Consider the following 14,920-nt stretch of genomic DNA (forward strand, 5'->3'; position numbering starts at 1 on the left):
AAGGCAACACACTGTATCTCATTTCCGTTTTTATTTTCAAAATAAAATCACGTCAACTCAAGATCCAGCGATAAGCAGAGACAAGTTCCAATATCTCTGTATGAGGCTATGACGTTAAAGCAAAGACAGAAGGTATAAACCCTTTGCAAAATGCCCAAGGCTTTGCTTCGGGAGATATTAACGATGGGATTGTGTAGCGGAAGTGCAGCTAGTAGCTGACGCTACTGTTAGCCAAGCTAAAGCTAATGCGTTTGGTTTCCCTGGCAGCGGCAGAGGAGGAGACTTGGCTGTCCGCTACTTGATGCCACATAGTCAACACAGAAATCCATCTGCGTTCACTTTAATGTTTTAAACAGGTACGTATCGTTTATGTACATCACGTAGCTAAGGTTTAAAATGCCTAAAGTAAGGAATCTAACTAGTGTTGAATGAGATGGGTATTGTAGCTGTTGCTTGGCTAGTTAGCTTTTACTAGCAGGCTACATTTTGTTAGCCTAACTAAACGTTAATGTTAACGTTAGCAAGATAGCTAACAAGCTAACGTTTTGTCATAAACCCAGACTGACACAAATCGTTAGTAGTTAATAGTGCACATCATGCGAAGTAGTATACAAATGCTGTAAATGTAACTTAAGTTATAACCGGTCATGAGGATAATATTGAGAGAGATAACAGTAACGTATAACGTTAGTTTGTTGTGATGATTCATCATGAGAGGATGATATTCCATGACCTAACTGATCATAACCTCTGAGCCATTCACTGCTGTTAGCCGGCTAGCTAGCCACCTGTCAGCACAAGCAAGTTAGCTAGCCATAAAGCCTGTTGGTTTCAGTGTAACGTCATCTTTGCCACACACCCTTAGAAATGCATGGATGTGTTGCAATCTTTTCTCCCTGAAAACACAGAGAATAATTTTCATAATTTAATTTGATTTGATTCTGTCTGTCCCCTAAGTGACAAATCCTTTTTGAACATATGATCATGGGAAACTATGTTTACACTGTGTGTGTGTGTGTGTGTGTGTGTGTGTGTGTGTGTGTGTGTGTGTGTGTGTGTGTGTGTGTGTGTGTGTGTGCGTGCGTGCGTGCGTGCGTGCGTGCGTGCGTGCGTGCGTGCGTGCGGTAAGTATAGCCAGTCTCAACAAATCGCTTGAGGGACAGTTTCTTCCGCAGGCCACGAGACTCCTTAACATACACAAATAGTGTAGTAGCTGTACTGTAGCTGCTACCATTACGTATGTCTAATGTTTAACTGTATGTTTAATTAGGTATATGCTATTTGCACCTGTACGTCAAATACGTCGAACTTAAAATGTTTAAGTACGTCTATATTCACAGCACATAGGTGCATGTCATGTGCATAGTATGCACATGACATGCACCTATGTGCTGTGAATATGCCACTGTCTCTGACTTGTCTATCACTCTACTGCCTTATTGCTTGTTGTGTCTCTTGTTGTTTTTGCACTCATATGCCCTGTTATATTTATTTTGTACTATGTTGTAAACGGAGTCCACAGCACAATAATTTCACACTTGATACTTGTACTACGGAGTGACAATAAAAATCTTGAATCTTGAACAGCTCCCTCTGCAAATGTAGTGTTTTGACCTCTAACAGAAAAAACATCTGTTTAGCATTTTGTTAACAATACTAAATGTAGTACCGGTAGTTATAGTCTTATCATGTTTTTGCTGTTGGTCCCTTGTCCTTTAGGTGTCCTTGCTGAGCGGCCCTGTGGCCATGGCCAAAGACCCGCTGGCGGAGGCTGGCTTTCACTTTGATGAGCTCAACAAGCTGCGGGTGCTGGAGCCGGAGGTCGGCCAGAAGACCACAGAGCTGAAGGAAGAGTGCAAAGAGTTTGTGGACAGTAAGAACAGTAGAGTTTGTTCACTTCACTAGAGGCCATGACTGATCCCATCTGCCAACATTACACGATTGACATGTTGTATTGTTCTCTTTGACAGAAATCGGCCAATTCCAGAAGATCGTGGGCGGTCTCATTGAGCTGGTGGATGAGTTGGCAAAAGAAGCAGAGACAGAAAAGATGAAGGCAAGTATGACAGTTGAAGCTGCTTTCCAGTGGCCGTGACAAAGGAAGTTCTCGTCGTCCCTTTGAAACACTTGGTTGTGGTTGAACGGTCTGCTGGGGTTCCTTCTGCTTGTATGGGCTTGTGTTTGTACATGAGAACAAGACCCAGACACACCAAGGCCACCTTTGGCGATATCGGGGCCGTGGGTGAGCGTCTGTCGTCTTTGCGGTGCGTCCGGCACTGTTGGCTCGAGTCAGCCTTGTCGACGGCTTTTTGGGATGTTTCAGCATGTTAAATTGAAATCACTCTGATTGGCTGGTCAGCTGGTTAAGCAAGCATTACATTACATTACATTATGTCATTTAGCAGACACTTTTATCCAAAGCAACTTACAATATCACATTTTGTCAACAGGACAGAAAACAACTATGCAACACAATCAATGACAGCCAAGACATTTTGATGGACTTTATTTTTCATTTTTATGGAAAGATTTTAGTTCAGGAAGGGCCCGGGTGGGGCCTGAAAATGTGAGTTTTTAGTCTCCGCTGAAAGATGGGCAGAGATTCGGCCAGGGACGAGAAGAGTCACGATCGGGACGAGCGACTTTTGAGCCCACGTAGCGGTGGAGGGGGCTAAGAAGTAGTGATAGGCTGTCTTGCAGGAAGAATGAGTGGGCAAGATCATTTAACAGCTGCGCAAAGAAGGCAGCCAAAGTTTGCAGGACATTGAAACTTAACATCCTGTGTCTTTCTCATTTAGGCCATTGGAGCGAGAAACCTGCTGAAGTCAGTGGCAAAGCAGAGAGAGGCCCAGCAGCAGCAGCTTCAGGCTCTCATCGCAGAGAAAAAGATGCAGCTTGAAAGGTGAGCAATGCTAATGCTAATGCTAATAAATATACAGCATAACACTAGGGATGCACCGATTGCGATTTTCTGCGATTTTTCGACTGACTGATTGTCTGACTTGCCGATACCGATTTTGGCCAATTCCGATTTTCTTTCTAAGAACATTAATTAACAGCTTATACAACAATTGTTGTAACTTTGCTTTAATAGAAAATTAAGATTCATGTAACAATTCTTATCATTTGCATGAGGTAGGACCAATTCACTCAAACCCATCTCAAAATAAAAGTGTTCCAGGTTACTGGACAGAGCTTTTCTTTTTGTGTGCAAATACAGTGAATATAAAAAAAAAAAATCCAGGCGCAGGAGCGCCCCCTGTCAGCCAGGCGAGGCATGGCCACTCCTGCACGGACCTAGTCTCTCCCCAGACTCAAATATTACGTTGAATCGCTGCGCTCCGCATACTACATAAATTAGTCTAGTGGGGTTGAAACTGAATGAGTGACAGGTCGTAGCACCAATGAGAGAGCGGTCGAAAAATGGGCTGCGCCTCTCCTGTCGTCTGATCGCAAAGTCGTTACTGATTGGGGAAGACTGAATCCACCACTGGCCAGTCACTGGCCAAGTGAACGGTTCACTTCTGACCCCAGCTGGCTGAGGGAAAGTGTCCCAGACCCAGAGAGAGATCTGCAGCATGCAGTAACGTAGTGTATCAGCGTAAGAACTCTCATGGGTCTGGCATTGAGACTAGCCGCGACCTGATCACCATGTCTTGGCATGCCAGGGTAATATCACCATATTACCATATCCAATATCTAAGACAATAGCTAGTCTCAGATTACAATATCGATCTTGTGTGGCTAAGAGCTACTTTTATACTGGAGCAAAAAAGTTGCCAACAATGTACAGTAGAAAAGACTGTGCTGCAATAAATAGCATTTTAAACAAATGCTTTGCTAGTTGCATTGAACTGTGCTAGCATCAGCGTTAAATGCATTCATTCTATTGAATTTTCCTCATATTGTTCCTCGTTTCAGATACCGCATCGAATACGAAGCCCTCTCCAAAGTGGAGGCTGAGCAGAACGAGTTCATCGACCAGTTTATCCTGCAGAAATAGACGGCGGTGTGTGTATGTGTGCGACCAAGTTTCCAGAGTGCCTCTTCTCTCTGGGCGATACCCGCCGCAGGCAGGGCATTGTCTCAGCTGCAAAACACAACCTAACTCCTATCCTGAAGCCACCCAGAAGCTCCTGAAACATCTCCACACCTCGTGTTTCAGTCCGGATACCTCCTCATACTTTTGAACATGTGTGAAGCTGAAACATCTCCACACCTCGTGTTTCAGTCCGGATACCTCCTCATACTTTTGAACATGTGTGAAGCTGGACACACTCTAGTCCAGTGGTTCTCAACCACCAGGGGTCCTTTGAGAGGGTTCCGGAGGGTCTCCAGCAAATGGATGATTTCAACATGATTTCACTTGCAAGAAGTTACCACAGTTTGAGAACATAGAAGAATGACTGTTCTGATCATAGTTCCTGTTATCTCTCTACCTACGATACATATTCATGGGATTCTGGACAAAGTCAAATCCCACAACAAAAATATTCTCAGATTTGGGGTCTGTGGACTAAATGAGGGTCCTTGATAATGAAAAGGTTGAGAATCACTGCTCTAGTCATCCGTTTTTAGGTGTCCTAAGCTTGAATATAACCGTAAATGTAGGTTCTATTCACAACATCTCAGAAGACCAGAGAGGATGGAGCTATTTATATACGAAGACATTTATTTATACTATTTATACTGCAGAGTTGCTCTGTATATCTAGTTTTATTACTTTTTCTATCAACTGAAATGAATACAGCATCTGCATGCAACGGTAAATAACCTCCTGATTCTCCAACATGGAAAATGTTGACATCTTAATTATTTTCTTTTATGTTGTAATTTTTCTGCCATCAATGTCTGTTAGACCGCGCCAAACATATTTACCTTGCAGTGGCGTGCTGGGTTTTTATTCCATTCTTCTAGCAAAATATACTAGAGTTACAGTATATTTTTCCTTACATTCTCTACCCTTTCTGGGTTGTACACCATATTCTTGTGTATAGAGCTGCAACCAACGATTATTTTCATTTTCGATTAATCTGTCGACTATTTCTGTGATTAATCGATTAGTTGCTGGGTTTATAAAATGCCCCCCAAAAAAGCGAGAAAAATGTCGATCAGTGTTTCCCAAAGCCCAAGTTTAGTGTCAGAGGAGTAAAGAAACCAGAAAATATTCATGTTGAAGAAGCTGGAATCAGGGAAGTTTGACTTATTTTCTTAAAAAATTAAATAAAAATACCCAGATTAATTTATTATCAAAATAGTTGATTATTTAATAGTTGACAACTAATCGATTAATAGTTGCAGCTCTACTTGTGTACGTTGATTGCTTTTGTCTAATTATATTGCCTATTCTGTCTTAATTTAGCTGACAAATGGTTATACTTGAATAAATATATTGCACAAAAATCATGTTATCACTTAACCCTGATTTTCATTGGCTCTTTCATCTTGGAAATGTATACCAAGTAGGCCCACAGTGTGAAGGTTTCTCATTGTCTCCATGTTTCTCAACATGGCAGCTGGGAGAACATGGTTTGTCACTCTAAACCAGGGCCCAGGGGTGTCAAACATACCGCCCGGGGGCCAGAACCGGCCCAACAAAGGGTCCAATCTGGCCCACAGGATGACTTTGCGAAGTGGAATAATTGCACTAAGAAGTCCTTCAATCCAATGTGATGCACTTGTGATGGCCAAGAGGTACCAGGTTTCAGGAGCAAGTGCTCCTCACGGTCCATGTCTCATCAGATGACTGCTGCTCACTGGGGAATGCTCACGGTTATCGACCAAGACGGTCTGTCCTTTCTCTTTCTAGATCGGACAGAGAACACCACAAGCATGCAAGACCCAGCCACACAAATAAAGCCCTGGACTGTTCCACAGTCTAGATTGAAGACTGTTCGCTGGTATGTCCATTGTCCATTTTACAGCACTTGGTGACATTGCAAAGGAAAATGCAATACGACTCTTTTCATACTTTTAATAATTATGGCAATAAAATAAGTTGTGTTGAATACATTGAACATCATCTAATTCCACACTCACACTTTACAACAGTGCATTCACAACCACACCGCTCATGGCATCATCCTGATGGCTTCTACTTCTTTGTATACTGTAAAAAAAAATAAAAAGAAAAGAATGATTAACTGTGTAAATACTGTGTATTTGTTGAATAAATCAATTGAAAAAGTGACAAAGTGAAAGGCCTTTATCATAGTAATCATACCTTCTGAAGAATCCAGTCAGCGTCTGAGATTGCTCTCTGAATGATCATGTGTATTCTCGACGGGTCGTCTTCATCTGTATGGCTGTTGTATCCCTGGAATCAGAGGAAGGAGCAGCAGACTATTTGGTAACACTTTATTTGAAGGGGTGCACTGTGCATAATGGGCCTCCTTCCATCAGGGTCGTGTTTACCGTGAATACGACATGAGTCCAATTGAATATCACGACTTGGTAAATGGGATTTTCTGAAAGCCTCGATCGAGTTCACGACTTGTGACGTGTCTTGTAACGTTTTCACAAAATGGCGGAGGCCATGGATGTGGATGGAAAGTAAATATATTGTAATTTTAGCCATATAGAGCCTTTCTATGTCTGAGGGACATGTTGATATTCCCAACGGTCTCCTCTTTTTTCCTCTGTTATTATGCTTTTGCATTTCCTGCATTAACATATTTAGCCGCTCGCTAGCTACCGTTAGCTAAATTGTTGATGTCATAAATCAATGGTGTCATCAGTGATGTCATAAGATGCGAAGTTGTGACATCATCAGTGATGTCATAAGAGCACACTATACAGTATTTCACTCTATTAACCCCCCCCCCCTTTAATTAAACGTACCATGGCCCATCGTAAAACAAACAAACTATTATTTTGCTTAGAACAAAAATATTGCTTTATTGTAAGTGTAAACTACTAGACTGTGTAGGGATAACAGGAGTCACTCTGTTCCTCAGAACTCACCATATGGCTGTAAATAGTCTCTGTAACCATAGTAACGTTTACTTCAGACCAATATGGCGGCTACCATCAGCTCAGCTGTGTGTTCAGTTTACTTGACATAACAGTTGATGTTCAGTTGTCGAGTTGTCATATGGATGTGCTTATGAAGAAGACCTCACCTGTCTTATTGCATGTCGATAATGTTGTTGCATTGCTGCGGTGGGTAGCTGCCTGCAGCATCTGAGGAGGTAACGATAGAGGTGCACCGGTGTCTGGACCAACTCAGCTCCCACTAAAGGCGGCATTCCTCCAATGTGTCAAATCTTCTCAGCAGCTGTGTGTAAACATGAAAGTTAAAGGTTCGTTCAGTTTACTGCAAACGCTTATCCGGAGTCGGGTCACGGAGGTTACCAGATACAGCAGAGGACACAAAAAGTCCCTTTCCCTGAACACATTAGCCAGCTCTGACTGGGGGATCCCGAGGCGTTCCCAGGCCAGCGTGGAGATACCATCTCTCCACCTAGCCCTCGGTCTCCTCCCAGCTGGACATGCCTGGAAAACCTTCTTAGGGAGGCGACCAGGAGGCATCCTTACCAGATGCCCGAACCACCTCAACTGGCTCCTTTCTACGCAAAGGAGCAGCGGCTCTACTCCAGTAGAATTGTAGTCACAATATGTTTTTAAATAACAGAAAAAGTCCATTAAAAATCATATAGGCCAATATTTCCGTTCATATACGAAGTTGAATGAACACAATATGATTAACACTTTTAAAAGTTTTAACTTTTAAAACAAATGTTTTGTGTACTACTGTTGAGTGCAACATTATGGTATAGCATCTTAGACCTATATAGCTATTAATAAATGCTGCACATATTTTTGACGTTTTGATTCACTACACAATTATTCATCCTTAGATGCACACTTTATTTTCACTACTGTATTGATCAAAACAAAACAAAATTCATTGAATCAAATTCAGCAACAAGGGTTTTATTTCTATGCATGACATCTGTTTTGTAGGTCATATGAAATAATGTTCAATGCATTTGTCCCTGTTCAATAAATGAATAAATAAATAAAATAAATTTCTGAAGGTCGTGACCGGAAGTCATATATTTTTATTATACCTGGCTTGACATCAATGATATTCTGATGCATAGCATACAGTGCCAACTCAACTGCTTATTTGGACAAAATAAAAACGTATAATAACGTAAGTTACAGATCAAAAATATCCTACGACATGAGGGAGGAGGTCCAAATAAAACGTTAATTTACCTGGACTGAAGGAACACCCATGATGACATTGATCCAGTGATCCTCCACAACGTTAGCTTATTTTAGCAGTCACGTTTACCGTTGTATTTATCTAGCGTTAGGTGAAACTTCATGCGTTTATCTGATTAAAACTCTAAACGATAGTTCGCCATAACTATAAATGTGACCTATGGGGATAGGATAAGCATAACGTTGATGTACACAACGAGAAGTAACGATTAGCTGACTGACGCTAGCTGCCTCCTGTCAAAACCAGACTGGAGTGGAGAGACAGTGTGGTCACGTATAGCCACACAAAGTACAGACTTACAGCCACACATGACCTCTTCTTGTTGGACTGTCTGGAGTGGATGCTATGCTAGAAGCGTCCCGTCGTCTTTTCATAACCTGTTATGCATGCATTGCTCAGTTCTGGCAACAATGTATAAAGTCGCCAGAAAACCCCCAATAAGACTTCCGTTTACAACCTTCAAAATAAAGTCATGATCATCCAAATTATAGCCTATCATTTTTGTGTGTGGTTATTTTACTTCAGTGGAAGAAAATACAATCACATGCCAAACGCATGCCTCCTGTGCGTGTGCGCCTGAAAATGACTGATCCAACCAATCTGTACAGTTTGCATTATAAAACATATAAAATACATTTTGAACAGGGAGTCATATTTGCTGCATCAGTTTCTCAAAGTCTTGCAAAGTCAGAAAGGGCGCTATGTCATGTCTGAGGAGCCCAATAGCATCACTAAAGGGACATTTCACACAAAACAACAAGTGATTTATTTTGTACATGATCTCACACATAGGCTATCCGAAAACTAAACAGTTTTGCAGGCATTCATTTAGTTTGACAGTTATTGAGAGTTAAGTGCGGAGCGGTGATGCCATCACAAGATTGTACACTGTCTGATTCAGTGCCTTCTGATGACATCACTGCCTTAACGTGTCCCTTTAAGCGAGAGCAGAGCAGGTTTAATGTGCTGTATTTCTCTTCAAATCCATCTTCACCTGGGCGTTTCCAACTCAAAGTGACAGAATGATTCATTTAATGAGTCATTCTCAGGCCACAAGTCAATATGACCTCAATTTCAAAGTGTATGTGTGTAAACTCAATTGTAAATAGCAAGGCCTATTGGAATGCACAGCCGACAATAATACCAAACAATAATACACAGATGAAAATGTTTCATAAGTTTAATGGTCATATAGCAGACACTTGCATTGCTGTACAGTGGAGTTCGGCTGTGAGATCACCACAGGTTTCAACAGAGAATGAATTAACATCCATGGTCCTGAATGATATCCCAGATAAATGATTCCGGTAGACAAAACATGTCAAAACATTGCAAATGAAACGTGAACATATTTCTAGCTACACTTAGTTCTCTTTGGTTGTTCTCCAAGAGCGTAACATTATCCCTATAATGTGCAGTCCAGAAGCATACAATTACTACATGTAATTCAAGCAAAACACAAGACAAACTTGACTGAATGAACATGTTTGAATATTCTATCTCTGAATGATAACATACACATAAACGTCGGGTGTCTTTTATGGCAGTGCTGGACATGGTTTGGGCAAAAAGGCACAATGATACAATACTAATCTATATTGACTAATATAATGACATATGCATACATTACCATAGAGAATACAGGATGTAAAGACAGTATAAAATTATTAGGATTAAAATATATTCATTTAAACTAAGATTTTTTTTTAAAGAATTTAGGATTTGATTATGGAAGTAGAAAAAATACATAATTTCTAGGGGTAATCAAGAGAAAGCTTTACAATCTGGATACAGGAAAGATTTGGTTTCATAAACAGCAAACAAATGCTTTTAAGGCAAGACATGGCATGTGAAAATGAAAGGCTGTTTTCTCTTTCTCATACTCTGAGCACAAAATCTGCACTTCAGTAGCACTTACATACACCACACTTTCCAGTTGTGTTGTATTCTCTCTCTCTCTCTCTCTCTCTCTCTCTCTCTCTCTCTCATATACCGTATGTACATATACATATATATATATATATATACATGAAATTTATGTTCTGGAAATGTATGCAAATTTGCACATATCTAAGTAGATAACGACTCATTTGCATATTTAAACATACAACTTCAGAAAACTTGTAATCCAAAAGATTATTGTCTTAAGCCGTTTTCCCACATGCGTACCGGAAAATTACCTGTAAGTCAATATCGGACATTTCCCTTCACACTTCGGCTCTCGCATATGGGAATCTAGCAGCGAAAGTGCCTGTATGTTGGGGGGCGGGGCGGCACTGCTGAGCCGGTGGGGAGTGACGTGTCGGCAAAACTCTTGATGGTGAAATAAGTTTGCTTGTTTATCCGTTCACCTGCGTCGCGTTGAAGCACTTTTTACAGACTGGCTTCGTTTGATGTGTCCGGGCTTGCCTTCGCTGTCGGCAACGTAAGCAAAATACTTCCACATTTCGCTTCGTGCATTTGCTTCGTCTGTGTCCCTGTCGGGCTGTGACTGAAGGAGGAGGACGGACTGTGGCCAGAGAGCGAGCAGGCAGCAGAGAGGAGAGATCACAAGATCATTTCGCCAGTTTGCTTTAATGTGCGCGAATGATTAGATTATGCCCGCTGGAACATTAAGCAACGTGTGTACACCTCGCCCATGCCGGCAAATGACTGGACCCGTTCTACACTTGCGCCCGTTATCGCGCATACCGCTCTTCTGACTGGCTCGAAACTGGTGAAATGTCCGCGATGACGGGGTTGCGCTTATACCGGCACGACAACTTTCACACATGCAGGCATTAGACCACGTTCCGGTCATTTAGCGGTACAAAGCGCATGTGGGAAAACGGCTTTAATGTAAGTAATCAACTAGAGAGGTTTCATGGTGATATCTATTACTTAATTATTATTATTATTATTATTATTTTTGCCTATTTACCTGTAACTGTCACCCTCAGTCATAGCTTGACAAAAACATTGAACAAACACTGACATGTAGCTCAAAGAAACAGATTCCATTCAGTGTACAGGTAAAATATCTCCAGAGTATGGTCTCTCTCTCTTTCTCTCTTTCTCTCTCTCTCTCTCTCTCTCTCTCTCTCTCTCTATCTTCAGTGCAACAGCTGTCCTCAGGTTGTTCTTGTCTAATAAAGATGATGTAAACATTCTCTGTTTGTATTTGCTTCTCTAAAGGGCTCACTTCCTCGGACCAGAGCTATAACATACGTCGACCCCAGTGTTACTCTGGCTTGGTCGGGTGTCCTTAAGGCCGTGTCTGCGGGTGGGAAGTCATATATTAAGGGTATGTGTCCCGGTCGCTGCACTAGCGCCTCCTCTGGTCGCTCGGGGCACCTGTTCAGGGGGAGGGGAACAGGGGGGAATAGCGTGATCCTCCCACCCACTACCACGTCCTGCCGGTGAAACCCCTCGCTGTCGGGTGAAAACTGACTGCACATGTATCGGAGGAAGCATGTGCTAGTCTACAACTCTCCCCAGATCGGCAGAGGGGGTGGAGCAACGACTGGGACAGCAGGGGGAATTGGACGAGTACAATCGGGGAGAAAACGAGGGGGGTTGGGAAATCCGACAAAAAAAAACGAACAGTATGCTACTGAACATGGCCCAGTCTCTTCTTCTGTGGTGCCCTCCTCACTGCTGGTCTGCCTTTGTGCGCAGGATGCTTCACTTGGAGTGCAGATGTCTGAGGTAAAACAGGTATTTGTGGTGCTATGAGACGGCTCTTCACTGCTCTTCACCGCCGATGCCACAGTCCTTGGCAGTGGAGCACATGGGAGTTTGATCTGTTCTCTTAGCAGCAATGTACAAAATGAAACAGAACCAATTCCCAAAGCAGAGAGGTTGTTTTATGTGCACAGAACAGAGACCAGGCCAGGAACGAAGGGGGGGAGGGCCTTGAGTTCTGGGAGCCATGCCGAGCCAAGCCTATCGCTCAGACTTGACCTTGTAGCGGAGGACGAGGTAGGTGGCCAGCCGAAAGATGAGGAAGAAGATGCCCAGGACAATGAAATCCATGTAGAGCTTGGCATCCTCCACATCCAACAACTGGAGAACCTCCTCGGGCTGTTGGAACTTACACACCTTGCTTGGACACTCCAGCTCTGAACGGTTCATCCCATAGATTGTCAAGATCACCCCTTCAAAGCCGTACCTGGGGAGACACACAAACACCAATGCACATGAATAAGAGACAGAATAACAAAGTGCCATCTCGCTTGATTCTGAGTCACGATAGCACAGAAGTTGTTGGGTTCAATTCAATACAGCCCCACTATGATGTAATAAAAGTTCAAGACAAACTAGCACTGTGTAGAATTGTGTTAATTTCTGAGCCACACATTTCTAGCAATTGCATTGCCTTGCTAGAATGTGAACAATTTAATCATGTTATTCCAAAGTGCAAATACTATCATTTGGATTGAGAGCTTGTGAAAGTGTGATGGTCCCATCCCTAATGCAAACATATAAATATATATTTGGTCATATTGTTATTTCATGGCTCTATATCTCATAGAACATACACTGATTTGCTAATTGCTATAGTACCTACCATTTGTCTACCTTCAAAAAGGTGGGCAAGCTCTTGATCAGAAAATAGGGATTTGCTGAACATCTCCTACATACATGACTCCCACAACTTCCCACTAATAAGGATACACATACTAGCATGACCTACACGTGTGGAAGAAGTTTAAGAATCAGACCAGCACACACCTGACGTAAGACACATAAGAGCTCCACTGAAGGTACTTGGGGATGGTGTCAAAGTTGACAAAGAATCCAGAGAAGAGGAGCACTGGGATAGCTGTGACAGGTCCAACAAATGTAGCCACCTGTGGACAGATGCATCGAAAGGATTTGGCATCATTACGTACCAGTGAGTGCGATATTAGGGAATACGAGAAGGTACACGGGTGGATAGATTTTGTGCAATGCAAAGAAGGTAAAACAGTCGCAGAGAGATGCAAAAAGTGCCATAGGTCCAGTACCTGTAGCGATGTGGAGGCAGCCCCAACTAGGAGGCCTAGGGACTGAGCGACCAGGGCAGTGCAGATGGACAGGGCTATGAAGAGGAGGTAGCGGCTGGCCTCTGGAGGCTGCTCTGTCATCCAGTACACGATGCTGCAGTACATGATGGGGCAGATCACCTACAACAAACAACACCTTTACTCACTTTTATTTATGATGATGGACGGAATAGTTCACCCCAAAAACAGTATCTACTCACTCCACTGAAGTTTGCACAACAACCAAACACTGTGTTGTGGAAAACGTCAGTGATTTTTGCACGAAATAAATACTTTTTAAGTAGTCTCCTATTAGACAGCAACGTGTCATCCGCCGAGCTGAAAAGGTGGTCGGGTGCAGCCTGCCATCCATTCAGGACGTACACACTGCCAGGATACTAAAGTGGTCTCAGAAAATTATGGCCGCCCCCACCCACCCAGGACATAAACTCTTCTTCCTCCCCCATGGGAGAAGACTGATGTCTTGCAGTACCACAACCTCCCGTCACAGGGGCAGCTTCTTCTACCAAACTGCCACAATCTACCAAGCCCCCCACAATCAGAACTTTATCACTCCCCCCCCCCCCCCCCCCCCGATGCCCCCTGAGCAAACCGGCTCTGCAACGACTGGGGTCCCCCCATGGACATTATCCCACAGACATTTAAAGGACTCTTATTTGAGATCCGGACTCCTTCCTGCAGTGCTCTATTGACAGCACTGACAGGAGCCAAATGTTGCAGAAACACGGGCAATGTGTAATCCATATCAACAGCAGGGGAGTACCTTTGAGCAACACTAGGTGGCAGGTTTACTGTCTAGTTGGATTTTATTTTGTGTCATCAGCTTCTCAGCACTCAGATCCTCACCGATATCACTCCCAAATTAACATTCACAAACCATCCACTCACCTGGAATGGAATATCGGCCATGGTCTTGGCCAGGTAGTAGGCCTTCAGGCTGTACCAGTAGTTCAGATGTTCCCTCAGGAACACAGACATCTCCAGCGGAACTAACAGAAGGTACATGAAGATGTCTTAACAAACACATTCGTCACATTCCCATTATGTTTAGTATGTGTGAAAGAATCTGGCCTGAGATTATCTATTTGACTAGCTGAACTGTTTCAATAGTAGACAGAAAATTCAGTTTTCATCATTGGACAAATCTTACTTTCCAAGACCTATCAGATCTTGCAAATAGCGACCGTATCATGTCTATTGAAAATGTACCCTAGAACCAACTTAAAAACTACACTTGGTATTAAAATGTGGTCTGTATTGGGACGCATTACTGATACACTACGTTACTGCATGCTGCATATCTCTCTCTGGGTCTGGGAAACTTCTAGCTCTAAACTGATGTCTGAATCCTGGCCAGTGATTGGTTCCGCCGAAATCCTGGGGGCATCAATCAGTAATGACTTTAGTGATCCGGCGCGTCCACCCAATCTGACTGTGTTGACTTTTGAAAACGAACCACTTTCCCATTGGTGCTACGACCTGTCAGTCATTCAATTTTGACCCCTAGACCCACCCTCAAAACAGCAGCAAGGGCTGTGAAGTGGCACAGACTCATTTATGTAGTATATGGAGCACTAGGCAGCAGATCCAATCACATTCTGATCATGATGCATTTACCTTTTATTAACACATGTTTTTCCTTATCCAGATACAGATCATA

At 42.8% G+C, this 14,920-nt stretch overlaps 3 protein-coding genes across 4 annotated transcripts in view; 1 reads left to right on the top strand and 2 right to left on the bottom strand.

The window, feature by feature from the left end:
- The first annotated feature begins 255 nt into the window (after nt 1-255).
- On the top strand, nt 256-5,429 carry LOC310777099 (intraflagellar transport protein 20 homolog). The gene is made up of 5 exons (XM_083637365.1): nt 256-356; nt 1,720-1,873; nt 1,971-2,056; nt 2,799-2,902; nt 3,922-5,429. Exons 2-5 carry the CDS (start codon nt 1,747-1,749, stop codon nt 4,001-4,003), a joined length of 399 nt encoding a protein of 132 aa, XP_083493491.1. The 5' UTR covers nt 256-356; nt 1,720-1,746; the 3' UTR covers nt 4,004-5,429.
- A 454-nt stretch (nt 5,430-5,883) lies between these two features.
- On the bottom strand, nt 5,884-8,660 carry lyrm9 (LYR motif containing 9). Of its 2 annotated transcripts, none has more exons than XM_083637304.1 (4): nt 8,534-8,660; nt 7,122-7,276; nt 6,224-6,316; nt 5,884-6,109 (listed from the first exon to the last, which is right to left on the bottom strand). In XM_083637304.1, exons 2-4 carry the CDS (start codon nt 7,245-7,247, stop codon nt 6,095-6,097), a joined length of 234 nt encoding a protein of 77 aa, XP_083493430.1. In that variant the 5' UTR covers nt 7,248-7,276; nt 8,534-8,660; the 3' UTR covers nt 5,884-6,094. The 2 variants fall into 2 exon arrangements, with proteins under 2 accessions (XP_083493430.1, XP_083493431.1); XM_083637305.1 differs by lacking the exon at nt 8,534-8,660 and adding an exon at nt 8,224-8,325.
- A 3,497-nt stretch (nt 8,661-12,157) lies between these two features.
- The window catches only part of LOC310777607 (ATP-binding cassette sub-family G member 4-like), a gene marked incomplete at both ends in the record, with an annotated part of 46,674 nt that continues 43,911 nt past the window's right edge, over nt 12,158-14,920 (bottom strand). The window contains 4 exons of the mRNA XM_083637980.1: nt 12,158-12,383; nt 12,947-13,065; nt 13,222-13,380; nt 14,149-14,249. Of these exons, the coding sequence (XP_083494106.1) occupies nt 12,158-12,383; nt 12,947-13,065; nt 13,222-13,380; nt 14,149-14,249 (605 nt within the window). The remainder of the gene's footprint in view (nt 12,384-12,946; nt 13,066-13,221; nt 13,381-14,148; nt 14,250-14,920) is intronic.

Source organism: Poromitra crassiceps (genome assembly GCF_964638095.1).
Source record: "Poromitra crassiceps genome assembly, chromosome: 5".
NCBI classification, from domain to species: domain Eukaryota; kingdom Metazoa; phylum Chordata; class Actinopteri; order Beryciformes; family Melamphaidae; genus Poromitra; species Poromitra crassiceps.

What these genes read in the sequence shown, in the direction of transcription:
- LOC310777099 (XM_083637365.1), top strand. Translation starts at nt 1,747, where the DNA reads ATGGCCAAAGACCCGCTGGCGGAGGCTGGCTTTCACTTTGATGAGCTC. An exon ending in GTGCAAAGAGTTTGTGGACA is followed by an intron (nt 1,874 to 1,970) that starts GTAAGAACAGTA and finishes TCTCTTTGACAG; the next exon opens with AAATCGGCCAATTCCAGAAG. An exon ending in AAAAAGATGCAGCTTGAAAG is followed by an intron (nt 2,903 to 3,921) that starts GTGAGCAATGCT and finishes TCCTCGTTTCAG; the next exon opens with ATACCGCATCGAATACGAAG.
- lyrm9 (XM_083637304.1), bottom strand. Translation starts at nt 7,247, where the DNA reads ATGCCGCCTTTAGTGGGAGCTGAGTTGGTCCAGACACCGGTGCACCTC. An exon ending in ATCGACATGCAATAAGACAG is followed by an intron (nt 6,317 to 7,121) that starts GTGAGGTCTTCT and finishes CTCTGATTCCAG; the next exon opens with GGATACAACAGCCATACAGA.